General features: G+C 38.7%; 1 protein-coding gene across 1 annotated transcript in view; it reads right to left on the bottom strand.

Moving 5' to 3' along the window:
- LOC127436813 (semaphorin-3C-like) overlaps window positions 1-27,881 on the bottom strand; it is a 74,755-nt gene that overhangs the window by 20,349 nt on the left and 26,525 nt on the right. Inside the window, exons 3-11 of the mRNA XM_051691215.1 lie at window positions 21,420-21,580; window positions 17,255-17,317; window positions 14,470-14,589; window positions 13,026-13,116; window positions 8,692-8,811; window positions 3,289-3,431; window positions 2,581-2,695; window positions 1,099-1,168; window positions 117-261 (exon numbers count right to left, since the gene is read on the bottom strand). Coding sequence (XP_051547175.1) covers window positions 117-261; window positions 1,099-1,168; window positions 2,581-2,695; window positions 3,289-3,431; window positions 8,692-8,811; window positions 13,026-13,116; window positions 14,470-14,589; window positions 17,255-17,317; window positions 21,420-21,580 — 1,028 coding nt within the window. The remainder of the gene's footprint in view (window positions 1-116; window positions 262-1,098; window positions 1,169-2,580; window positions 2,696-3,288; window positions 3,432-8,691; window positions 8,812-13,025; window positions 13,117-14,469; window positions 14,590-17,254; window positions 17,318-21,419; window positions 21,581-27,881) is intronic.

The following is a 27,881-nucleotide window of genomic DNA, read 5'->3' as shown; positions in this document are numbered from 1 at the left end:
TTTCTTTGTGTAAAACTTGAAAACAAAAAACTTTGAATATAACACTAGACAACATTTTATTATAAGTAGAGTGGCTGTACCAAGGGTAAAGCGGGACATTAAGGTTTGTGACTCACAGTTCCCGGCCGTGGGTATGGGATCCGGCCCTGAAAAGCCACCCACTGGAAGTTTGGCCCTTCCCTATGTGCAAACGGTCCATTGAAGACAGTCAGGATGTCGGCCATGTTGTACACACAGACAGCAGAGCCTCTGAACACAGAGCTGGAAGATATTACACACAAAACACAAACACACACGTTTGTCTTACGGAAAAGAGAAGGAAGACAGACTTTGGAAGAGAAGACAACACATCATTCTTGATTGTTTTGGGTTGCAGTGGATGATGTAGTGTGCTTATCAAGAAATTGTGACTACATAGAGGAAAAGTGACACCACTTTGGTTCCTTTCAGGGATAAAGTGTGGGTTCGCTGGACACTGTAAATTTTAATCCGACTGTAAGACAAAGAGTGTCTTTGTCTAATCGCAAAACAATGAAATAAAGGGAGAGAGGACGAAATGTTTGATATTATGAGGAATAACATAGCAGGGCATGTTTAGGTTGGCTTCATTAGAGAACAGATCATAGGGTTGTGGAGCAGAGAGAAGTGTGTGTGTGTGTGTGTGTGTGTGTGTGCATGTGTGTGTGCGTGCGTGCGTGCATGCGTGTGTGTTTGGAAAAAGGTTCTGAAACCTTGACCGAAATCTCACCTTATTTAAAATCTCACGCTAATTTATATATGATATTACATTACAATATATTATATGAATTAATATCAAGCCATTTCATGGGGTCTTTAAAGTTTTTGAAATTTCATCACAGTGAAATACCGCTGAATGACCTCCTGAAATAACATTACAAACATTTGGTGAAATGACTAAAGGAGTGACCTTTCCCTCCCATCAGCACCCTTAGGTGTGATCACAAGTTCCAAAAAATCCTAGCTTCCCCTCTGTGTCAAACTCATCTGACCCATATTTGGCTAAAAGACACACAAAACACACACATGCATATAGTATACACACATTAGTGGCAAGCCTAATATTGCTGTTGGCTTTACCTTGTGGAGGTGAAGACTCCGAAGAGGAGGAGGCCCTTTGGGTGGTCTGTCTCCAATAAAAACACACTCTCTGGAAGGCAAGAGACACCCACTTAGTCATTTATTGAACATATGCCATACAATTTGTCACCTTGTTACACACACTAGCGAGGCATGCAGCTCAACAAGAATAAAAAAGGTGAATGCATGTAAATCCATCACAGATTTAACCTCTCCAGTGTAAATGGATTGAGCGGAGTGTTTTATGATCGCAACAAGATTTTAATGAGGTGAGAAGCTTTACAAATGACCTAGGGCTAGGGCGGTATGGAACTGTAATATGAACAAAAGCTAAAATGATTGTGTTATGGTTAGTGGCTGATAATTTAATAGGAAACTATAAACTTAAAATGTGGAATTTGTCCACCAAATTCTTTGATCATTATCAACATCTTTTTTATATACAATGAAAGTGAATGGTGACTGACACTAACATTCGTCCTACCATGTCCTTTTGTGTTTGTATGGAAGAAAGAAGGTAAATAAATAATGACAGCATTTAAATTTTTGGGTGAACTAACACTTTAAGTAGAACCAGAGAGAGTGTGTGAGTGTGTGTGTGTGTGTGTGTGTGTGTGTGTGTGTGTGTTTGTGAGTGTGTGTACATGTTTATGCTACATTGTGGGGATGTGTGTGTGTGTGTGTGTGTGTGTGTGTACATGTTTATGCTACATTGTGGAGACATGTGTGTGTGTGTATGTGTGTGTGTGTGTGTGTGTGTGTGTGTGTGTGCATGTTTATGCTACATTGTGGGGACATGTGTGTGTTTTTGTGTGTGTGTGTGTGTATGTGTACATGTTTATGCTACATTGTGGGGACGTGTGTGTGTGTGTGTGTGTGTGTGTGTGTGTGTACATGTTTATACTACATTGTGGGGACCAAATGTCCCCACAAGGATAGTAAAACCTGAGATCACCTACACTGTGGGGACCAGCCAGCAGTCCCCACGAGGGGAAATGGCTTATTAAACATACTAAACGATGTTTTTTTGAAAATGTAAAAATGCAAAAAGGTTTCTGTGAGGGTTAGGTTTAGGGGTAGGGTTAGGGGATAGAAATTATCGTTAGATCTGTATAAAATCCAAAAAATGCATGAAAGTCTATGGAGAGTCCCCACAATGATATAAAAACATAGTTAAAAACATAGTAAAAACAAGTTTATGCTACATTGTGGGGACGTGTGTGTGTGTACATTTTTATGCTACAGTGTGGGGACATGTGTGTGTGTGTGTGGGGGGGGGCAGGTTTAAGTGGTTTATGAGGACTTTTTTTAAGTTACAAACTGGTAATTAGGTTTAAGGGTAGGGTTAGGGTTAGGGGATAGAATCTATAGTTCATACAGTATAAAAATCATTATGTCTATGGAGAGTCCTCATAATGATAGCTGCACCAACATGAGTGTGTGTGTGTGTGTGTGTGTATGTATGTGTGTGTGTGATCTTACCAAGTTCATCAAAGTGGTTCTCGGTACCGTCCTCCTCTAGAACCGAACATACCATGCGAGCCTTCAGAAACGTGGTCCATTTGTTCACCAGACTACGTTGCCCACCAGTGTCATTCTAAATAGAAAGATTTGCAATGGCATAAAATGAATTCCTATATAAAATACACATTTTTATTTTGTTATTTTTATTCAGGATTGTGTAACCAAGTGTTTTTCTGAGGTTCTCATACACTGTAAGTGACTAATAGAATAAGAAAGCAGAGGCAGTCTGTGTTTACTGAATGTAGATCTTATTTTTCTCACTGAAGATGTGCATGGTCATATTCTTTTTACAGCAAAGGGACAAATACACAATCACACACATTCACAGGGCAAAGTTACACCAATTATAGCATATAAATTCAATATATTAAAATTGTTTACGTTTGCGCTGTATTCCTGTTCATATTTTCAATGAGCTTCACATTTATTTGCAATACGTGACAGGGAATTGGAGAGAAATTTTCGAAGCAGTTGTTTGATCTGTCACCCTCTATGAATGTGACAGACCTCTGAGAGAGAAGGACAAGAAACAGTCGTTAGGTGTGACAGCCCCCTGCCAGAATTGAGTAGTTTCAAGTCGGGACAGCGGTGTTACCATAGCGCAAATCTTGTAGTGTTTGGATTCACACACACACACACACACACACATACTGTACACAGACTTACAGGGCACACTCGGGCCACCATCGTGTGGATGTTCTTAGTGTTTCCAGTATTATCTGTCAGTCTCTCACGCAAGAAGAAGTAGAGCTTGGCATCGTTTGGATCTGAGCCGTCAGGAATCAAGTGGGCATCAATAAATACTGGCTCTAGTCAAAACAAAATAATATTAATAGCTTAACAGGACACTGAAAGAGAAAGTTCCCCCAAGAGAACACAAACAAAGATTTTTAGAAGAATATCTCAGCTCTGGAAGTCCATACAATGCAAGTGAATGGTGGCCAGAACTTTGAAAAATGCACATAAAAGCAGCATAAAAGTAATCCCTAAGACTCCAGTAGTTTAAACCATGTCTTCTGAAGCAATCCTATCAGTTTTGGGTGAGAACAGTCCAAAATATAACTCCTTTTACACTGTACATCTTGCCATTGCAGTCTCTAGGAGCGATCATGATTTCAAGCTCGATTACACTTCCTAGTGCTTGAAGCATACGCAGTGTGCTAGATGGCGCTATAGGAAATGTAATCGAGCTTGAAATCACAATCGCCAAGAAGACTGCAGATGTCAAGATTTATAGTGAAAAAGGAGTTATATTTTGGTCTGTTCTCACCCAGAATCGATTGGATCACTTCAGAAAACATTAATTAAACCACTAGAGTCATATTGATAAATTTTATGCTGCATTTATGTGCTTTTGGAGCTTCAAAGTTTTGATAACCATTCACTCGCATTGTATGTAAATCTTCTAAAAACATTTGCTTGTGTTTAGCAGAAGAAAGGAAGTCATTCACATCTGGGATGGCATATTCCCTTTAAAGGAATAGTTCACCCAAAAAAATAAAAATGTTCTCATCATTTACTCACCCTCATGTTGTTTCAATCCCAAATGATTTTCTTTCTTCTGTGGAACACAAAAGAAGATGGTAGGCAATATGTTAGCCTCACCATTGCATCTTTTTTTCTCCATACAGTGGAAGTGAATGGTGCCTGAGGCTAACGTTATGCCAAACATCTCCTTATGTGTTCCACAGAAGTAAGAAAATCTTATGGGTTTGGAACAACAGGATATAAGTAAAAAACGACAGAATTTTCATTTTTTGGTGAGCTAACCTTTAAATTTGCTCCACGTACATGAGCCACAAAAAAGTTATATACTCTAAGAAGATGAAATCATCTGTCATCTAAAGAATCAAAGAGTTTATGCGAAACATGATATAGTTGCCGGTGAACTTGTACTTATGAAAATGTATAATTCAGTTTCACACATTCAGACTAAATATGTTACTCATGGTGTATATTTGGACTGTTGCACACAAAAGATAATGTGACCCCCTGAGAAAACTTTACTTTTCTACGGAAGGGTGCGATAGAGCCAGCCCCTACTTCATCGTACCGAAGAAAGGCGGTGGGTTACGGCCAATCTTGGACCTGCGAGTACTGAACCGGGCCTTGCACAGACTCCCATTCAAGATGCTGATGCAAAAACGCATTTTAGCAAGCGTCCGGCATCAAGATTGGTTCGCGGCGGTAGACATGAAGGACGCATAATTCCACGTCTCGGTCTTACCTCAACACAGACCCTTCCTGTGGTTTTCTTCCGAGGGCCGGGAGTACCAGTACAAGGTCCTCCCCTTCGGCCTGTCCTTGTCCCCTCACATATTCACGAAGGTCGCAGAGGCAGCCCTTGCCTAAGAGAAGTGGGTGTCCGCATCCTCAACTATCTCGACGACTGGCTAATCCTAGCTCACTCTCGGGATGTGTTGTGTGTGCACAGAGACATGGTGCTCATGCACCTCAGCCAACTGGGGCTTCGGGTCAACTGGGAAAAGAGCAAGCTCTCCCCAGTTCAGAGCATCTCTTTTCTCGGCTTGGAGTTGGACTCAGTCTCGATGGCGGCGCGCCTCACGAACGAGCGCGCACAGTCAGTGCTGAACTGTCTGAAGGCGTTCAGACAGAAGACAGCGGTTCCACTGAAACTTTTTCAGAGGTTCCTGGGGCATATGGCATCCTCAGCGGTGGCCACACTGCTCGGGTTGTTGCATATGAGACCACCTCAGCACTGGCTTCAGACTCGAGTCCCGAGATGGGCATGGTGCTGCGGGACACATCACATGACATCATGCCAATCTGTCATCACCTCTTCAGACCTAGGACCGACCTTGCATTTCTATAGGCAGGGGTTCCGCTAGAGCAGGTTTCCAGGCACGTTGTGGTTACGGCGAATGCCTCCAAGACGGGCTGGGACGCCGTATGCAATGGGCATACAGCCGCCGGCTCCTGGACTGGCCCAACTGTCTCGAGTTGTTGGCAGTACTGCTCGCCCTGCGGAGGTTCCAGCCGTTGATCCAGGGCAAGCACGTGTTGGTCCGGATGGACAACACGGCGACGGTAGTGTACATCAACCGTCAAGGCGGTCTACGCTCCCGTTGCATGTCACAACTCACCCGTTGTCTCCTCCTCAAGTTGCTGCGAGCCACTCACATCCCAGGCGACCTCAACACCGCGGCGGATGCGCTGTCACGACAGGCTACACTTAGGGGAGAGTGGAGACTCCACCCCCAGGTGGTCCAGCTGATTTGGAGTCGATTCGGTCGAGCACAGGTAGACCTGTTTGTTTCCTGGGAATCCTCCCACTGCCCGCTTTGGTATGCCTTGACCGAGGCACCCCTTGGTATAGACGCACTGGCACACAGTTGGCCCCCGGGATTACGCAAATATGCATTTCCCCCAGTGAGCCTACTTGCACAGACCCTGTGCAAGGTCAGGGAGGACGAGGTCGTCCTAGTAGCACCCTACTTGCCCACCCAGACGTGGTTCTCGGACCTCACGCTCCTCGCGACAGCCCCCCCCGGCGAACTCCCCTGAGGGACGGGGCACCATCTGGCACCCGTGACCAGACCTCTGGAATCTCCACGTCTGGCCCTTGGACGGGACGTGGAAGACTTAAGCGGCCTACCACCCGTGGTGTTAGACATGATCACTCAGGCTAGGGCTCCCTCTACGAGTTGCCTGTATGCCTTGAAGTGGCGTCTGTTTGCTAAGTGGTGTTCTTCCCAACGAGAAGACCCCCAGAGATGCGCAGTCGGATCGGTGCTATCACCCTCCACCTTGAAGGTGTATGTGGCCGCCATTCCGGCACATCACGATGCAGTGGATGGTAAGTATTTGGGGAAGCACGACTTGATCATCAGGTTCCTGAGAGGCGCTAGGAGGTTGAATCCCTCCAGACCACACCTCATCCCCTCATGGGACCTCTCTGTAGTCCTTCAGGGTCTACGGGGAACTCCCTTTGAGCCCCTGGAGTCAGTTGAGCTTAAGGCACTCTCTTTGAAGACTGCTCTCCTGACTGCGCTCACTTCCATCAAGAGGGTAGGGGACCTGCAGGCGTTCTCTGTCAGCGAAATGTGCCTGGAGTTCGGTCCAGGTTACTCTCACGTGATCCTGAGACCCCGACCGGGCTACGTGCCCAAGGTTCCCACAAACCCTTTTAGGGATCAGGTGGTGAACCTGCAAGCACTGCCCCAGGAGGAGGCAGACCCAGCCTTGGTGTTGCTGTGTCCGGTGCATGCTTTACACATCTATTTGGATCGCACGCAGAGCTTTAGAAGCTCCGAGCAGCTCTTTGTCTGCTTTGGTGGACAGCGGAAAGGAAGCACTGTCTCCAAACAGATGATTGCCCACTGGGTCGTTGATGCCATTGTGATGGCATATCACACTCAGGACGTGCCGCCCCCCTGGGGTTACGAGCCCACTCTACTAGGAGTGTAGCGGCCTCCTGAGCCCTGACCAGTGGTGCCTCTTTGGCAGACATCTGCAGAGCAGTGGGCTGGGCAACACCCAACACCTTTGCGAGGTTCTACAGGTTGAGCTGGTTTCGTCCTGTGTATTGTCAGGTAGGAGCAGGTAAGTTCCGGGACAGCTGGCCGGGTGTACCACTTGCGCATAGCGCCTTTCCCCTCCCTTGAGGTGAAGACGTGCGTGTTTGACTCCCAGTCGTGTTCACAAGTTGTGTTCCCTGGATGACATTCCTCCTTAGCCCTGTGGCAGACGAGTTTGCAGAGAAACTTGCTGCCGGCCCGGTACGTGTGCTAATTAGGCCCTGTACTGGGGTAGGTGCTCGACATGTGCTGGTTCCCCGTAGGTGACCCCATGTGATATATTCCGCTAAATCGTTTCCCTGTCAGTAAACTGCGTCTTCCTTGAGCAGAGGCCCCTCTGCCCCGGTCACCATGTTTGTAGAAACTCTCCCCCTCTCGGGTAGGACATACCATGTGACTTCTCCATATGACATACTTCCGACAAGACTCGGTAAGACCATGTGACATATTTCCACTCAAAATACCCCCCCTTCCCCTTCTCTGGGCAGGGTTTAGTCTCCGTGGTGTCTTCCCTTTGGGGGTGACACCCCCACCGACGTAGACATTTATGGCCCCCAGTCGGTTAACAAATTTCACTCTTTTTGGGGAGAAAAAAGAGGAAAAGAGGCCATGGCTGGGCTAGCCTGTCCCTATTTGTTGGGCAGTCAACTTGTTCCCAAAGGACCATTCAGTGCTCATAAGAGAGTTGGGGGAGGTTACGTGACGGCCTGGTGTGCTGGCTACGAGGCACACAACGGTCTGCCTGTCTCGCACCACCAGTCCACGTAACACAGTTCAGCTAGTTGTGGCGTTTTGTATAGGGACCCCTAGTGTCACTATATCGACACAACGTTGAGTGAGTGACAGATAGGGAACATCCTGGTTACTTTCGTAACCTTCGTTCCCTGATGGAGGGAATGAGACGTTGTGTCCCTCTTGCCACAACACTAAACTACCCCCTGAAATGGCCGGGACCTTGTCTCGGCTCCTCAGCACAAAACCTGAATGAGTGGTTGCATACCAGCTCCTTTTATACCCGTATGTCCAGGGGAGTGGCATGCAAATTCCACTCGCCAATTCCCATTGGCCTTTTTTCAAAAAGCAGAGGTGTTTGGAGCTCCAAGAATGACCCCTTGTGTCACTACATCGACACAACATCTCGTTACGAAAGTAACCAGGACGTTTTTAGTGTGTGGTGAACATGTCATTTAAATATGAAGTGTGTTATTTTTCTATGTTAAAATCTTTTCTTTTATTCCAGCTTAATATGCAGTCAACTATTTGTCATATGTAGGTTGATTTCCCTGGAAACTAGAAACATAACAGCTCTGCAGCACTTTCAAAACATTCTTCTGGTTGGTTGAGCATCAAGACCAGCCCAACACAGCAACATTGGCTCAACCAAGGCGTGGGTTTGGGGTGGGATTATCTGTTATACAACCAATGGTAGATGGGCAAGGTGTGTTCAGGTAAACCTCTTATTCTAATTCAGATGTGACTGAATATCCCTCATAATAATGTTGATGTATAAAATAATAGATATGTTATGTACCACTCAGCCATTTGGAGTTATGCTGGTCTGTCCTCACTGCGTTCTTGCTGGTCAGGCTCCTGAAGATAGCTGCATCTGTCCCCATGAAGTCAATGTACATGCCAGAGAACAACTCCCGATCTGAGCCACACACAAAAACATTGTGTTTCAATTGTTTTAAGCACATAATAGGTCTAACAGATTTCACTTGTTCACTGAAAATTCCCATCTTCATTGGTAAAAATGGATGTATTCACTTACATTGTAGTGTTATATGTGGATGTTATAACTTTTCAGATTAACAGAAAGGTAGATTATTAAAACTAGGGCTATCAATAAATTAAGATAATTAACTAGTGTTATTTTATGATTCATCGTGAATTTTAAATTTGCTTATACATTGAAAATAAAAGTGGCTTTTGAAGGCAATATATTGTTTATTTCCTTATCACTGAACATAAGCCTATCATTGTTTTACGCCACAACAATCCATTTTGCAATTTAATTTGTCAATCTGTCCTAGATTTATTATGAGGGTTTGTCCAAGGACACATCAATTTACACTGTGTTAAATACTTAAAAAGAAAGACACGTCTTGACATCCTGCATTTAGGGTTGCGCTCCGTTCAGCCATTTATGAACACATACTTTTCTTGTGCTGTCGCTTGTGTCAAGCAAGCCTGTGGAAGACAGGTGGTACTTCAAGCTTGAATTGGTAGGAACATTCCTTATCACGGTCCAGGGACATGATTACTTGTGGTTATTGTTTAATGTGTAATTTTTTACAAAATTAATCGCACTGAATTAATGCATTAAATTGACAGCCCTAATATGTATATACAGTTTGCAACACATAGATATATAAAGTTCAGTCATGAAAAACTACCCAAGTTGATAGGTCCCTTGACAAGATTCTGTTAAGCCAGTCAGCTTGCATGGTGCAAACTGATAGGTCCTTTGACATGTAATCTGTTAGCCAATCAACTTGCATATTTTCTCTTTGTCTAATATTTACTGTAATTTCCCTCAGTTGTTTGCAGGTAAGCCAGTTTCAGTGCAGCACGCTGCAGAGTTTTCTCTCTGAAACCCTCCTCCTCCCCAGCTCTACAGGTCTAGTTCATTTTCAAGGGAATTCTATGTACTGTACGTATGTATGATTGCAGCAGCAGTACGTTTTACATATATCTAATTGTGCAGTAGCTTGTCTTATATGCTCAACATGTCTGTATATGGTTCTAGCAGAGTTGTCATGACTGAAATACACTAATATACACTACCGGTCAAAAGTTTTGAAATACTTACTCATTCTTTATTATAATTTTTTTTTCACATTTTAGAATAATAGTAAAGTCATCAAAACTATGGAATAACATCAATGGAACTATGGGAATTATGTTGTGACTAAACAAAATCCAAAATAAATCAAAACTGTGTTATATTTTAGCATCTTCAAAGTAGTCACCCTTTGCCTAGAATTTGCAAACATGTACTCTTGACAACTGCTTGAGGTATCACCCTGGGATGCTTTTTAAACAGTATTGAAGGAGTTCCCATCTGTGCTGGGCACTTATTGGCTGATTTTCTTTATTATTTGGTCCAAGTCATCAATTTCAAAAACTTTTATTTTTTATTTTTTTATTAAATTTTAGTTTTATAATGAAATAAATTAATATGGTGGCACAATTATATTTTTGTCTACAAAACTCATTTCAAACATTTAAGCATACACCTTCAGATCAAAAGATTTTTAAGATCATGAGAAACATTTCAGTCAAGTGTTTCAAAACTTTTGACCGGTAGTGTATATATAATGTATTACATTTGAAAAACTTTTATGGTGCACACCACCTACTGTAACTTGCATGAAAGTGCAGTTTCTGTAACCGGCTGAATCTGTCTGATGAATATGTTGAATATGGTTGCATATGGATTTATTGTGGCTGTGTGCTCTACTAATGACTTATTTCCAGTCCTCATATCTCTCTTTCTTTTCATCATTCCATTACTCTATCACTTCATCACTCTGTCACACAGGGGCCCGTGGTTGACATGAACGGCTAAGGACCAAGTGTATGATGGAAATTTGTGGACAGACGGCCGACAGTGAATGCTTTGGACTGTCATGTCGAGGGTCGTGAGACTTTGATGTCGTCTAGACAGTTAGGAACTGTTTTACTTTATGGAATGACCACTTAAACCTTTCTTTCATTTGCAGATGACTTGAGGGTGACCTTTAGCATATTATATTTGGCCATGTGTGTGTTTGTGTGTAGGGTTGGGCTGGCTGGGCAATATATACATTGGTGGACAAAAGTTTGGAATAATGTACAGATTTTGCTCTTATGGAAAGAAATTGGTACTTTCAACTGATCACAATGTATAGTCAGGACATTAATAACATGAAAAATTATTATTACAATCTGAAAAAAATGTTCAGAACTTCTTAAACTACTTCAAAGAGTTCTCATTAAAAAAAATCCTCCACGTGCAGCAATGACAGCTTTGCAGATCTTTTGCATTCTAGCTGTAAATTTGTCCAGATGCTCAGGTGACCTTTCACCCCACACTTCCTGTTGCACTTGCCATAGATGTGGCTGTCTTGTTGGGCACTTCTCACGCACCTTACAGTCTAGCTGATCACACAAAAGCTCAATGGGGTTAAGATCCATAACACTCTTTTCCAATTATCTGTTGTCCAGTGTCTGTGTTTCTTTGCCCACTCTAACCTTTTCTTTTTGTTTTTCTGTTTCAGAAGTGTCTTTTTCTTTGCAATTCTTCCCATAAGGCCTGCACCCCTGAGTCTTCTCTTTACTGTTGTACATGAAACTGGTGTTGAGCAGGTAGAATTCAATGAAGCTGTGAGTTGAGGACATGTGAGGTGTCTATTTCTCAAACTAGAGACTCTGATGTACTTATCTTCTTGTTTAGTTGTATCTGTCAGTAATGTCGTGATTATACTTTGTGATCAGTTGAATGCCACTTTGGTGAATTAAAGTACCAATTTCCTTCCGAACAGCAAAATCTGTACATTATTCCAAACTTTTGGCCGCCAGTATATATATATATATTCAGCCTTTTGATTTTTTGATTTTTTTACTTTTTGATTTGAATATTTATGTAATTTATTTAATCATTGTTAAAAAATAATCAAAGCATGTTTTCTGTATTTTTTCACAAAATTAACACAAGTAAGAATTATATTTAAACATACATTTACATGCACCATTATGACAACACAAACAGCAATATTTAACACCATATATTCTTTACTAAAATATGAAAATATGAAAAATGCCACATTGTGACTTCTGTGAGCATTCTTTTGTGAATAGTTTTGAGTGATGATGCAAACAAATTGTAGAATCAGAGTTTTGAAAGAATTCATGGAAATGAATCAAATATAATGACTTGTTCTTTAGGAAACTAAATAGCCAGATAAAAAGCACATTCAAATCGAAGAATAATAATAAGTCATTTACATGTACAGTACAGTATATGCACCAATATGACAATACAGCAATACAAATACAAATAGCAGTATTAACATACATACATTTTTACTAAAACATTACTATATGAAAACATATGAATATATGTAAAAAGCCACATAGTGGCTTCTGTAAACATTTTTGATTGATGGTGCATATCATTTGTAGAATCAGAATTTTTATCGATTCATCAATACAGACAGTTTGAACTGATTAACACAAATGAATCAAACAGCAGTATTTACCTACATATATTTTTGCTAAAAAAAATAATTTATGAAAATATATGAATATATGAAAAATGCAACACAGTGGCTTCTGTAAACATTTTTAAGAATCAGAGTTTTGAATTGATTCATTGAAACTGATTCATTTTAAACTACAGAAAAATCATTGCAAATATTTTATGAATATTGTATATATTGCCCAGCCCTATTATGGATGTGGGAGTGCATGCTTATTCATGTGGTACATGTAATCAGTTCTCATTGAGTGTAAAATGAGAGGCGGTACTCACTAAGTGTTTGAATCTGTGTGTGTATGTGTTTGTAAGTGTTTTTATGTTCCAGGGCCTTTTAATGACTCTCTGGTGTGTGAAAGCAAAGATGTGCGTGTAACATAGCCCGATAGCTGTGTTAATAGCAACCCAACACCAACTAGCCAATTAGAGATCAAAGGATAAAGTGGGTGGCACTGAGAGACCCAAAGTGGTCACATCTGAAGCGGAGAACACAGCCGCAACATGTGGGTGTTTGGTGACACACTATGGGGTCATGACCAAGAGAATATGTGTTAGATAGTGTGTAGGAAAATGTGCGAGACAAAATGTCACCTGCAGATAGAGACACAAAAGACGGCAATACTCACTGAGCATGACTGAGACAGTGTTGACCTGTGGGTTGAAGGAGCACCTCCCTTTTCCTGATTCGGCTCGTGAAGAGATGTGGAATACTTTCTCCTGCCATATCACAAAACAAAACAAAAAAATACAAAAACGGCATTTATAAAAATGTAATTTTGGACTTATTGATAGTTAAAAATTTGGCTATGCGAGACAAAACACTCCAACAAGTGCTCTTGCTATCATTTTGCCCTATTTCCCATTCTCAAATCTATTTTCAATATCATCCGAAATGTTTCACAGCCAGAGCTTTCAAACTCTGTTTAAAAAGATTTCCAACTACAAGTCATTTCCTAGCATGCATTAGTGCAGTGCTTTTGGAGAGCTGCCTGTCTTCTGATTGGTTGGACAGACTTGCCCGGAGGCTTCCAGGTTTCCGTAGCGATTGCCAGGCCAGTATATCCTTCTTTTTTTGTGTCCTGATGTTGGCCAATCACGCAAAGTGAGGGAAACCAGAGACCAAGAGGGCCTCCAATAGGCTGCTAACAGGCCATACATACACAGTCTGTTGTCTTCTGTGAAATTTCTAATTTATCACAATGACACGTGTGGCCAGTAACAAAAGTATTTCATCCTTACATCACACGCAGTTTTAATAAATGCAGAGATGCTGGTCACATGGCAATTCTATGGTGGCCCTGACACAAAGTTAAGCTGTGCACTTTGAAAGGTTAAAGGTCACCCCTTCCAGAGTTTTATTCTTCTGTAATAGGCCAGCTGGTGTGCAACCAAGGAGATTGGACAGAGAGGGAGATTGGTCTAAAACAGAGTAGAATGCCTTTCAAACAAAAGAAGATTAATAGAAATTGTAATCTGTTCTATTATCTTCTCTTTTCTCTTCTGTTTTCTCTTCTCGTCTCATCTTATCTCGTTCCTTCACGAATCTTCTCATCTCTTCTCGTCTCTTTACATCTCATCTCGTCTTGTCCAATTTCTTCTCGTCTCATTTATTCTCATCTTGTCTCTTCACGTCTCATCTCATCTCTTCATGTCTTGTCTCTTCTCTTCTTTTCTTGTCTCATCTCTTCACATCTCAGCTCTTCAATTTTTTCTTCTTCGTTCTCTTCTCATCTTTTCTTGTTTCTTCCCTTCTCGTTTTTTTGTCTCATCATGTTTCATCATGTCTCTTCTCGTCTCATCTCGTCTCTTCTCTTCTCATCTCATCTCTTCTCATCTCATCACATAACGTCTCATATTGTCTCATCTTGTCTCGTTCCTTCACGTATTATCTCATCTCTTGCTCCTTTTACCAGGAAATTAGGGCAGTATTTTTAACCACAGTACTTCTCAAAATAGGCCTACTGTACATTAACTAAACTAAGAATTCTGAAGCAAACAGTAGTAATATTAAAGTGAAACTATACTAAACCAGACATTCAAACTGCTTTTCATTAGTGAGTGTAAACTGACCTCAGGACGCCTGCCACGGTTCACATATGCACACACTGGGCTGTAGGCTCCACTGCCACAGATGAACAGATGCGTCCTGTTATAGGGTTGAATCACTCGTAAGAAGTTTCCACATCCATGCTAAGGAGATAAAGGGACAGAAAGAGATTACTTATTTATTTGCTAAGCTGCGCTAGCAAATGATCTGGGGATAGTTCACTAAAATGAAAGTTTTTGAAGAATCTTCAAGCAGATATTTTCCATTCAGTGACAGCTGATAATGCCAAAGGCTGTAAAGCTCCAAAATACACCATAAATGTAGTCCATACAACTTTTGCGCTATATTCTGATATGTCTTTTGAAGCCATACGGTAGCGAAATTTAGGTCAAAAATCTTCCTCTCCACTACAGCTCTCAAATCCCATTCTCCATCCCGCATTTGAACTGATGTGTTGTTACGACACAAGAGAGAACCAATGTTTGTTTTTTGTTTTTGTCATTAATGATGTCAAACCTGGGGTGATGCATTGTTTACATGAATGAGTTTTCAGAGCTTCAGAGAAAGGGATTATCACATTATAATTATATGAATTAATTCATTTGGCATTGGCATTTGGCAGATGCTTTTTAAGCAACTTACAGCAAAGGCAAACATTTTTTCAGTATACTGTATGTGTTCACTGGGATTTAAACTTGAACTATCATAGTATCTCGTTAAAAACTTTAAAATGTCCCCTTTTGTGTTTTGGGTGAACTGTTCTTTTAAATGTCATTTTAAAGTCATTTAGTAAAACATAATTCTATTAGCAAGTTGATGCATTCAGTTCTTCCACTTTGGACAAAAGCTGGAAATTGATAATGCCAGTTAAAATAAGTGCAAAACACTGAACAGAACTTATATTTCAGGAATTGAGAGTTTAGGGCAAGGCCTATCTAGGAATCCAGGAATCCCAAACTAAAGTGACGCCAAACCAACTGGACATGATCCATCCCAGAAAAACTTGGAGAGAGGGATGAGTAGTGAAAGAAAAGAAGCACCAGTGGAGCCGTTAGGAACTTGGCGATCTGTGGCAAAACAGCAGCTGCATCAGATCTCTGTTAGTGTGCATACTTACACAGACCTTCAAGAGCAGCTCCAGAAAAATAACAACACTTCCAACAGCACACACCCTTCCATCCTCTCCACCTTCTGTGGCACATATCATCATTATTCTCCACTAGCTTGTATTAACTGCTAGATTTATGGTACATAACCATTTTCTTCTGCATCGCAAAAAGACATATTGCGAGCTCACGTTTCATGCATAGATCAGGCAGAATTAACAAGAGAGCGCTGTATAATGCATTTGTAAATTACTTATTAGGCATTAATGAAACCCTTTATAAGACATTAATGTAAAGTGTTACCAAAATGTTAATGGTTATATATATTTTCGGTCATATCACACAGATATTAAAATATGTATTTTATACTTGCAAATGTAAGATATGTTCTATTAATTCAGTTCACAAATGAGTTCTGGTGCACACTCAAAAAGGTGTGGCTATTTACTCAGTAGATCTACAGTGTGTGCCTGGCAGGACTTGCATTGCATTTTGTGCTTCTGCGTATTAAAACTATCAGTTACAAGACACATGACAACCAATGCTGTTTGGCATCAAAGATTTCACACCTGGTGCGATGCATCTTCACTCAACAATTTTGATATGCTAAAGCATGAATCAATTTGAAAGTAAAGGAGTACAAAATCCTTTGTGAAAAAGGGCTTCATCTTTTAAGTCTGTCTCTCACACCCTGTCTACACCGGGCGCGTCCGTTGATGCGATGCGACACGGCGCAACGGCTTGAGGCTGTCTACACTGGACATGTCGACACAAACGTTCTAAACCTTTTAATTTATGTAGTAGTGCCAGCGCGTGCAGCGTAAAATGGAACGCGACGGACACAACGCAATGGACGCTTCCAGTGTAGACAGCATCATTGATCATAACGGGGTTTTATTGCTTTTAACGCAATGCAACATGACGCTCGCGTCCAGTGTAGACAGGGTTTCACACATAGCTATCATATGGTTTCAGAATACTTGGATTATGATGCATTAGTTATATTAACTACTTTTAATGTGCTTTTTTGTCCTTTTTGTCTGTGATGGTTAGTCTAATTTAAAACAGAATTTTCATTTTTGTTTGAACTATTCCTTTTAAGTACATACGACTCTTAACTGGTTCAATACAGCTTTGAAATTATAATTGTCCTCTGACTCTTGTGGCATGGGTGTTAGAAAAAGCTTAGTTGTGCATTTTTCTTTGGCCAGCTGAGAACATTGGTCCATTCCTGCACTTCACTTTGTTCTAACACACATAATTAATGACAGAAGGAAGGTGTGACCTCCCACTTTGACACACACAATGACTGGAGACAGCTTTTACTTGTGGGCACTGCATACAGAACCATATGTTTCTGATCCAGCCGTGACAGTTAGAAATTGGAAAAATTAAAGTTGATTTTGACTCATCTCATGCATCTGTTCCTGATTCAGCCATAACGATTCAAAAAAGAAGAATAAATATCGATTTAATATCAGCTCATGCTTAGTGCGTTCTAATTCAGGACATGTTTAATTCATTGCTATGTTTGTAGGGAGAATAAAGCATGTGAATACAGCTTAACGGGATGATCACTTCACCAGGCAACAAACAAATGAGAGTGTGTTCAAGAATGCTGCTGACTGAACTGTGAATCAGAAGCGTAAAAGAGGTGGCAGACCATAACCTTCCAGAAGTTTAAAAGTGTCAGTGTTCTTACTGTGGGGTCTTTGCCAGCCATCTGACATTCCTCGACTTTACTGGTGGACGCCGGCCAGAAGATCTGAGAGAAAAAAGGAGAATTAGAGGACAACGGTGAGAAATCTTGTAATATGTGAAAAAGTGACCATAAACAAATAAAAGTGATGTGTTCAGAATAATCACATGATAATTATGTGGCTGTATTTTTGCAAAATGATATTACATGGTTCATTACAAGTATTGCAGCAGTTCCAAGGTGAAATGTCTACTGTGTGGTGCTTCTGTGGCTTCTTGGGCACCATGAATGATAGGCTACGTCAAGATTTTAGGTTAGAATTTAAGCATTAGGCTATAATCAGCATGCACAGGTCTTGTAAAAGGTTACCATTTCCTTTCTGATTCTTTAAGCACATTTATAAATTCACTATAGTTCAATGGTCCAGTTTTAAATTGTCCAGTGTAATGAGTGAATTTTTAAATGTAAGAACCTATCTATCTCAATTATGAGTTTTAAAAAGCTGCATGCATCATAATATGTGACCAATAAGATGGCTATAATGTGTGTGGTTTTTTTTTCTAATCATTATGTCTGTCAGTGTCTATGCACATTACTTATTGAGCGCGCTTGGTTTGCGCCTCTTATTAGATAATGTGGTTGCTAATATTAAGCTCAATTCTCCATTATTGAGCATACGTATGCCTCTCCCTTGTGATAGGTGCGTGTTAAGTATTTGATTAATAAATGGTGTTCATAAAGAGGACGTTGTGTTTGTTATCTTCCCTGTAAACTATTTAGTGCTTCTCTTGCATTTCGTTTGCAAGAGAAGCAGCAGGATCAACTCTGAATCTTTGTTTTCTCTCTCCCCGTGAGTTGCGCATTTGCTTTTTATTCTTGCGCCTGTGCCCAAAAGTAGCCTACTAATATTAATCTGTATATATTGTTAGGTTGAAGTGCGTTGATGTGGTGAGCTTAGTGTATTGTAAGAGCCTTTCTCACTGAAGGTAAGGCATTTATTTGGGCTTTAGTGGGGTGGTTTATAAAGGGTTCCAATTTTATGTTTTATTATTCATAATAAATTTGCCATTGCAGGTATGGTGTGGCCCTGTATCATGCTAGCTGCTGTTTCTTCATATCTGTTCAAGCGAGCTGTTTCATCGGAGTCACTTCATTGTTTGTTTTGCAAACTTGTTGCACTACATTTGTCTTGTTTCTGAACAGTCCAAAACTAAATTAAAGACAGTGAAAAAAATACCTCATTATATATAAAATAAAAGAGTACTGTATGTTGTTTGAGAAATGAAAACCCGACAGATACACATACAAAAAATATTTTATAATGAGTTCTTGCCAATAAAGAGCGATCTCGAATGAGTTGGGCTCAGGTATATTCAATAAGGCAGAAAATCAGATCCAGATCGGGTTTCGTGATAATAACGTGGGAAATTGCGCTATAAAAGTAACTTAACTTTCACTTACATTTACACCAGCACGTGTAATCCACATTAAGTAGAACTGAAACTGGAGCTGGCAGGTCCAAAGATGCGAAACTAACTCTGAACTTCTACCTTATCTCCAGAAGGTAGTTGTTGGTTTGTTATTCGTTTGAAATTCACTTTCTCCTATCCACGCTCTCTGGAGTCGACAATTTTACAATGATATCAGTAGCACAATTGGGTTAAAGAATATATGACTATATCATACAGGCATAAAACATTGAACTCAAACGGTAAACGCTTATTGTAGCTGGAGAATTATACCTAAAAATGCTCCGATGGGCTTTCATTGACTAGCGCTTGTAAGGGACCATCTGAAAATACCCCCCTCAGCACTAAAATGTCAGAGGTGTCCAAGGATTAATTACTTTATTCATTATAGGCCTATTGACATGAGGGCGTCAAAGACGAATCTGCCTCATTCCAGCCTTGCTGAAGCACCCCCAGATCATCACCGATCCTCCACCAAATTTCAGCAAGGCTGGAATCAGGCAGATTCATATTTGTGAAGGACGCGTGAATCAAGCCACGCACAAGGTTATCCTGGAAGAAAACTGGCTTCCTTCTGTTCTGACAATGTTCCCAACTCTGAGGATTGTTTTTTCCTGCAGGACAATGCTCCATGCCACACAGCCAGGTCAATCAAGGTGTGGATGGAGGACCACCGGATCAAGACCCTGTCATGGCCAGCCCAATCTCCAGACCTGAACCCAATTGAAAACCTCTGGAATGTGATCAAGAGGAAGATGGATGGCCACAAGCCATCAAACAAAGCCGAGCTGCTTGAAATTTTGCACTGGAAGTGGCATAAAGTCACTCAACAGCAATGTGAAAGACTGGTAGAGATCATGCCAAGACACATGAAAGCTGTGATTGAAAATCAGGGTTATTCCACCAAATATTGATTTTTGAACTCTTCCTAATTTAAAACATTACTATTGTGTTGTTTAAAAAATAAATATGAACTTGTTTTCTTTGCATTATTTGAGGTCTGAAAACTGCATCTTTTTGACCAGTTGTCATTTTCTGCAAATAAATGTTCTATATGACAATATTTTTATTTGGAATTTGGGAGAAATGTTGTCAGTACTTTAAAGAATAAAACAAAAAAATTCATTTTACACAAACACATGCCTATAACTAGTAAATCCAGAGAAACTGATAATTTTGCAGTGGTCTCTTAATTTTTTCCAGAGCTGTATACATACAGTACATATATATTATTATTATTTTTTTATATGTACTGTATATATACATGTATATATATAATCTGATAAAATCTTACCATTTTACAAATGTACTGTATACAGTATGTTGATATAATATAAGTTAATATATAATATAATATATAATACATACATCATGACTAAAGATAATCATATATCTATATATATATATGTGTGTGTGTGTTTATATATATATATAGAGAGAGAGAGAGAGAGAGAGAGAGAGAGATAATTTAGATATAGATATATATATATATATATATATATATATATATATATATATATATATATATATATATATATATATACAGTACTGTGCAAAAGTCTTGGACACATAAGATGTCTTTAGATGGTTATTTATATCTTCAGCTTTAGTGTGTCAATAGGAATATAAATGTTAGTCTCCCTAATGTTACTTTTGCAAATAGAAAAGATTATAAAAGAAGAACAAGGAGCCCTGCAACAGATGTCATGGCCCCCACAGAGCCCCCCACTGAACATCGGGTTAGTGTGGGATTACACGAAGAGACCAAAGCTGTTGAGACAGCCTAAATAGAACTGTGGCAAATTCTCCAAGAAGGTTGGAACATCCTATCTACCAACAACCAAGAAAAACTGTGTCCAGGTGTACCTAGGAGAATTGGTGCTGTTTTCAAGGCAAAGTTGGTCACACCAAATATTGATTTAGCTTTTTTTTATGTTTACTGGACTTTGTATGACATTAAGTGATAAATGAAAACTATTTATGGCACTATTTTTGAAGAAATCCTCACTATGCAACATTTTTCAAAAGTGCCTAAAACTTTTGCACAGTACTGTATACAGTATATATATAATTAAATAGAACACTGAATTGTATAATTTGTTTATACTGTTTTTACTATTAAAAATAACTACATGCACTATATGTAGTCAATGGCGTGTTCTAAACAGTGGGAGTTTATTTGCAGCAATCACAAGCTCTCTAAGTAAACACAGGTCATGCTGTGTTGTACTCAGTCTTGGGGCTTTTTACTGAACACATGTGATTTAGCTTGAGCATTGCAGAATAGATGGGCAGCAAAGACTTGTTGAATGTGATGGATCACAATGCATCTCTGATTTAACAAAGTTTTGCCAGCCTTAGTTAGAAGAGGAAAGAGAAACTTCCATAATTTGTCAGCCACACAAGCTCTTTTCTCTTGGGGCAACAATGTTTACCGCTCCCAAATTTGTCAAATGCATTAGAAGAGGCCAGAAATTTGGATAGAGTTGGTTTCTACAGCTGCAGAACTGTTCTGCTGTGTTTCATGGTGATATAGAGACGTTCTCCAAAATGAAAAGACCAGCACAAATTTCAATGCTGGCTCTGGCTGGTTAGGGGGCTGGTTTGGTGCTGGTCTAGCTAGTGGACCAGCCAAGCACTCAAAACACACTATACACTGGTGACCAGCAATGATGTTATTTTCAACAGGGCTGACTTACCTTCAACGTGCCATGGGTGATGTTGTTGATGTCCAATGAGAGTACATGGTCCTTGCAGCCCACATACATACGATCCTGATCTTCATCCATGAAAAGGATCCTATAGTCCATGGCCCTCTCAGACAGAGTGTAGTGCTCAAAGGACTGGGTTTTCTCTAATTCTGTAATATACAAAAAACATTTATGTATTAGTTTGTGAGGTTGAAGTGTTTACTTTCAATGCTGACAACATAAGAAGGTTGTTGAACAATGACCTTATTCCAACACACACACTTAAATTCAAATACTTATAGACGCCATGAGAGACGCAAGAATTTTCACCATGCCATCAAAGTCTTTCTGATAAAGACCAAACACATGAATATTAATAGTTTTCTTAGTCTTTCACTAATGTGTAGAGAAGTGGAGGCCTCATTGATCATGTCCTACTCTCCTCCTTGTTTTTTGTCCTTTTTCAACACTGCCGATCTTTTTGCCACTTTCCTATCAATCTTTAGCTTTTCACCATCAAATAAAGAGCAGCCACTGTAAAGCACTTGCCTTATAAGTTCCTGCATTCACTAAGGTGTCTATCAACTAAAAACACTGAAATTCCCACTTTCCCCTCTGTATCCCATAAACAGCTCCATCCCCTCTTAACCATACAAGCCATCACATTCAGGGTTATGCAACTTTCTGAATGTAAGAATTTCCTCCTTTTCAATTTATATTGGAATTTGAATTAAATTGGCCACACCCCACCGTATGTTGAATTGGATTTTCAATGAAAGTCGAATTTATGGAATTGCAAATAAAAGAAATTAAACACAGTCCCACAACACAGGAATTTAATTTGTACAACACTAGGTTTACAATAAAACATAAATAATAACATTATTAATTAAATTAAAAAATAATTTATTTTCTCAACTGATTTTACACCTTTCTCTAAACAAAGTTCAATACTATCAAAATACAGTTTTTTAAAATCACAAGAAAATAAATAAATACATCAAAATGTAATATTTAATTAATAATACTAAAAATTATATACAAATATTTGTGTGTATATATATATATATATATATATATATAAATGAAATACCACTTATAGATTGTGTGTGTATAGATATATATATATATATATATATATATATATATATATATATACACACAATCTATAAGTGGCATTTCATTTATTATTATTATTATTATTATTATTATTATTATTATTATTATTATATCTAATTCATTTTTAAAATAATCTAATTTTCTGGAAGTCCTCCTTCTGTGGTTTGCATTATAAAAATGTTTAATTTTATTTTTATTTATTGTTTTTGTGGATGATTCTTACAAAAAAATTTAAATGGGTTAGTTACAGAATTCATTTTCAGCAGTTTTATGAATTTCTTTCCATTTTATTCCATTTTAATTCTAATTCCTTAAATTCAAACAAAAAAAATCAATTATGTATCCTGTTTCCTACCTCAATTCAATTTCTATTCAAATTTAAAAGGCATTCTCAGTTCAAATCTCAATGGCACACAACAATGATATCAAAATACACAGGTTTAAAAATATCAAATCACAGTGTGAAGTGAGGAAGACCACCTTAGGCCCAATGAAGTAGACAGATGGAAGACAGCATGTCTCACCTGACTATTATGGAATTATATTAGCGGAGAGGGCATTGTCGAATCCATCATTCTAACGTGAGTTTAATAAAGAACAGTGTGGTGGGGAACCGATTACATCAGCTGGACTTCAACGTAACTTCAGATAGCATCTCAGTAAGTTAAGAGTGGCATTATTACTGCTCAACAAAGAGCTCATCAGAGCAAGACCACAACGTGTTGAGTGCATGAGAACTAGACAGAGAGAGAGAGTGAGAGTTGGAGGGGGATGAATATGTGAAGTTGCAGAAGAAACAGTAGAGGAAACAGATGTGGTGAATATTAAATAAAATACCTAAAATGAGGGAGCAAGGGAGCTGGTTAAGTTACAGGAGACTAATTAGAAACATGCAGCTTCTGAAACCTCAGACTGAAGACACAAAATTCTATTTTACCCCATTCAGCAGACTTGTGTGATTAAAGACTTTCATTAAGTTTTCTTGGGAAAATCTCCAATGCATTGTTGGGTGAGCAGTCAATTGCAAAACCTCAGCTTCTGTTACAGACTTTATGAAGATTACAATAGAAGACATACTGCAATGCTCAAAAGTTTTTTACAGAAGCTGTTATATTTATTTCTAATTTACTTTCCTGCCCTGTGCATGCCTTAAAATACTTCCCAGATGTAAAATTCTAACAATTATCAATTACTGAGAGCTATATACCTGTATGTATACCTGGTAGTATATATAGTTATAGTATATAGAGAGAGAGAGAGAGAGAGAGAGTTAATTTTTTTCATATTTATAACTATATATGAATGATTTATAACTCTATATTCAGATTTATAAGTATATATTTATAACTATATACTGTATATATATATATATATATATATATATATATATATATATATATATATATATATATATATGGATTTAAAAAGCATATATTGCCATCTATAACTATATATTCAAAATAATAAGTATATTTATTCTGATTTTCAAAGTAGATATTCAGATTTATAACTATATATTCTGGATTTAAAACTATATATTCTGGATTTATAAATATACAGTATTTTCAGGATTTATAACTAGGATTTATAACTATATATTTAGATTTTAAGTGAATATTCAGATTTAAAAGGATATATTCTGATTTATAACTATAATTCAGGATTTATAACTATATATTCGCAATTATAAGTATATATTCCGTTTTATAAATACTGTATATATTTATAATTTATAACTATATATTCAGATTTTCAAAGTATATATTCAGATTTAAAAGTATACATTCAGATTTATAAATATATTTAGAATTTATAAGTATACATTTGGATTTTTAACTAAATGAAGATTTTATAAATATATATTCAGATTTTCAAAGTACATATTGGATTTTCAAAGTATATATTCATATTTATGACTATAAACTTAGGATTTTTACCTATATATTCAGATTTATAAGTATATACTGAGAATTATAAATATATATTTAGAATTTATAACTATATATTTCAATGTAAATCCTCAGATTTATAAATATTGTGTATATATATATATATATATATATATATATATATATATATATATATATATATACTGATCCTGAAAAACATACATTCAGGTGTGTCCAAACTTTTGACTAGCAGTGTATATGCAGGTTTATTTTGGACTTGAAGCATTATATTATGTTTTCTGCCATTGTTAAACCTGACTTTATTATTTATATTAATCCTAACGAGAATTTGTTGCAGTGTTTGTGTATGCATGTGGGGAGGTAAGAGACAGCAAAGCAGGAAACAGTCACATAACCTTCACACTCCATGGATAAACAGACACACATTCCCTCTCTCAAGAGGATTCTGTGGTGTTTGGTGTCCACCTGTCCTGACCCTTGAGCCCTAGAAACATGCATCATGCCTAGAGCTTCATTACAGACACGTATCTAAAGTCAACATTCCCAACTGTCAGGTGTTACCACACCTGCTCATAATGCGATTAAGGAAAATGATGTGGTTTATGTCATATTTGGGGTTTCAAAAGGGAATACAAGAGGGAGACAATTTAATTTGCTCTAAATGTAAAAGAATATTTAATTTAAGGTTAAAGGTCCCATAGCACATTTCTTTGTGAGGGCAGACAGAGAAGCACGATGATAAAACGTTACTGTTGGCATAACTAAACAATTCTTTCATTTTGCTGAATTAAACATCTTTCACTGGGATGGATGGATGGATGGATGGATGGGCGGACAGACAGACAGACAGACAGACAGAAAGAAAGACATATGGTCTAGAGCCTTACAGGAGAGGTTTACACCCTGTTCATGTGTGACTATGGCCCATTGTTACCGCCAGATTTTCTCCATATTGTTTGGGTTAGTTGGATGCCACTTATGCAATACAATTTTCAAATTCAGTTAAGATGAAGACTTTAAAAGGGTCAATTCAGGATGTACATCTTATTGGTCATGAGCACTGTTGTGTTAATTTTGGCCTTTTGTTTGGGATTATGAACTTTCTCCCAAGCTGAATGGAATCAACGAATCAATGTCAAGCATATGAAAACCATATTCCACAACGTAAAGCCTGATATGTAACTCTAAATTCAGGGCTAAATCACATCAAGAGAGCTTTTGATAATGAATACATTTTGTTTGCTATATTCTCCAACACACAGGCTGTATTAGTTATGGGCTTGACCACATTCTTCCAGGGTTAGATCAAGAAGATCGGCCCAGAGATGGTCGTCACACATCCTTGTAGGATCGGTCCTGGAGGAGACATTGTGGGTGGTGCTTTGAAGATATGGTGACACTGGGGACACAGGGTGGTGTTGATGTGATCGCCCAGTGGGGTGCTCTTTAAACTGATGATGGTCTGGCTTTCTGGAAGGGTCGTGTTCCTGAGAAGCGATGGGAACGTTTTCTACAGAACTGTTATGTCTAGGCCTTTTCCTGAGCTCCTCAATGGGTTGATATATGATATATGTGGATAAGAGTCACTTGTGAGCTAGTGTAGTCAAAATCAAACGAGGGCTGCCGGAAAGAACCATTGATTCTCATTTTGCTACAATTTGTCGCTCTTCAAAAAAACATGGAAAGGAACAAAGCTCTTTCATTGCGGAGAGTAGGTAGCAATAGTAAACTGAGAAACCGAATTTATTTAATAAATCATGGGCAGAAATTTTAGATCTAGTAACAATTTACAATTTTTCAAGTAACCCGGCCAACAATTTTGGGTTCCCAGAGTGTTCTGAGAATGTTAATGTAGTTTTAGTTCTCAGACCAGAGCTTAAAGCCTCTTTTTGGTTTGCCAGTTTGTTTTAGGATGTGCATGATGGTTCCCCTAACATTTCCCTAATGTTTCCTTAACCTCTAAATTTCAGGAAACTTTCTTCAACCAAACTGCAACATTACATCAATAATCAGTCTACTTTCTTCAAAAGTTCTTATTATGTTGTCACATTAGCCCTGTTCACACATGCAGCCAGGTAAATTACAGGAAAATCATTGGGTCGCCTTTACTGGTAAATGTACCACATGCCCTGTTCATATAATCTTTATGGAAATGTATAGGTGATGATACAACTTATCATTAAAAGAAATTGCCAGAGCAAAATTTACCAGTATTTACGTGTTTACACATGACCTCTAACCTGAAATGTGCAGACAATTTTCTTAAAAAGGCTGCATGTGTGAAAGGGGCTATTCTCCAAGTTCATGGTTATTAAAAATAAAACCCAAAAGGAATGTTCCTAGGATGTTAGAAGTTGGTTCCCAAAAAATATCCAAATGGAAACCATACACTAACATTAGCGGAACATTCTGTATTTGTTGGCAATACACTTATGAAAGTCTATGAGGCAAGGTATCGCATCAGGATAAATGTTAAAATACACAGAGTTTCAAAAGCACAGCTATGAGACTTAAAGGGATAATTCACCCAAAAATGAAAATTCTCTCATCATTAACTCAACCTCATGCCATCCCAGATGTGTATGTGTTATTTATTAGGTACACCTGTACACCTACTTATTCATGCGATTATCTAATCAGCCAGTCGTGTGTCACTTGATGTTTTTTTGTTTGTTTGTTTGTTTGTTTGTTTGTTTGTTTTTGGCACCATTCTGAGTAAACTCTAGAGACTTTTGGGGGTGAAAATCCCAGGTGATCAGCAGTTACAGAATACTCAAACCAGCCCGTCTGGTACCAAAAATCATGCCACAGTCGAAATCACTGAGATCAAATTTTTTCCCCATTCTGATGGTTGATGTGAATATTAATTGAAGCTCCTGACCCATATCTGCATGATTTTATGTACTGCACTGCTGCCACACGATTAGCTGATTAGATAATCGCATGAATAAGTAGGTGTACAGGTGTACCTAATAAAGTGCTCGGTGAGTGTATATTTTTGCCCAGAAGAATTAATATAAGCACTTTAACAAAAAAAAACACTTTACCCATTGTGCTTTTAAACCCTCTGGAATGCCTGGCCGCTGACTTACATTTTAATTGCAATAGTTTGTTTTTGCAAACTGAAGTATCAGACAAATGATTGACATCATGCCACAGATATTGTAGATAGAGCCTGACTTGTATTGAACCCGGAATATTCCTTTAGCACAGGACAGAAACTCAGAAAGTAGGCTATTCTGTCTGTAATTAGTAAAGTGTGCTTCACAGTTGATCTTTTGTGTGAAAGAGTCAGTAGCATTTCTCTCTCTCGTCCTCCCTCTCATTCCACTCACACCATTTTTGCTTTCACTTATACAGAACATTGGAGCAGAACTGGAAAAAGACCCTTTTGTGTAGCCAAGACATTTCTTAAACTTCCATTATTAAACAGCACGAAAAG

This window comes from Myxocyprinus asiaticus, chromosome 47, assembly GCF_019703515.2.
Source record: "Myxocyprinus asiaticus isolate MX2 ecotype Aquarium Trade chromosome 47, UBuf_Myxa_2, whole genome shotgun sequence".
NCBI lineage: Eukaryota > Metazoa > Chordata > Actinopteri > Cypriniformes > Catostomidae > Myxocyprinus > Myxocyprinus asiaticus.
This window is presented reverse-complemented; position numbering and strand designations above follow the sequence as displayed.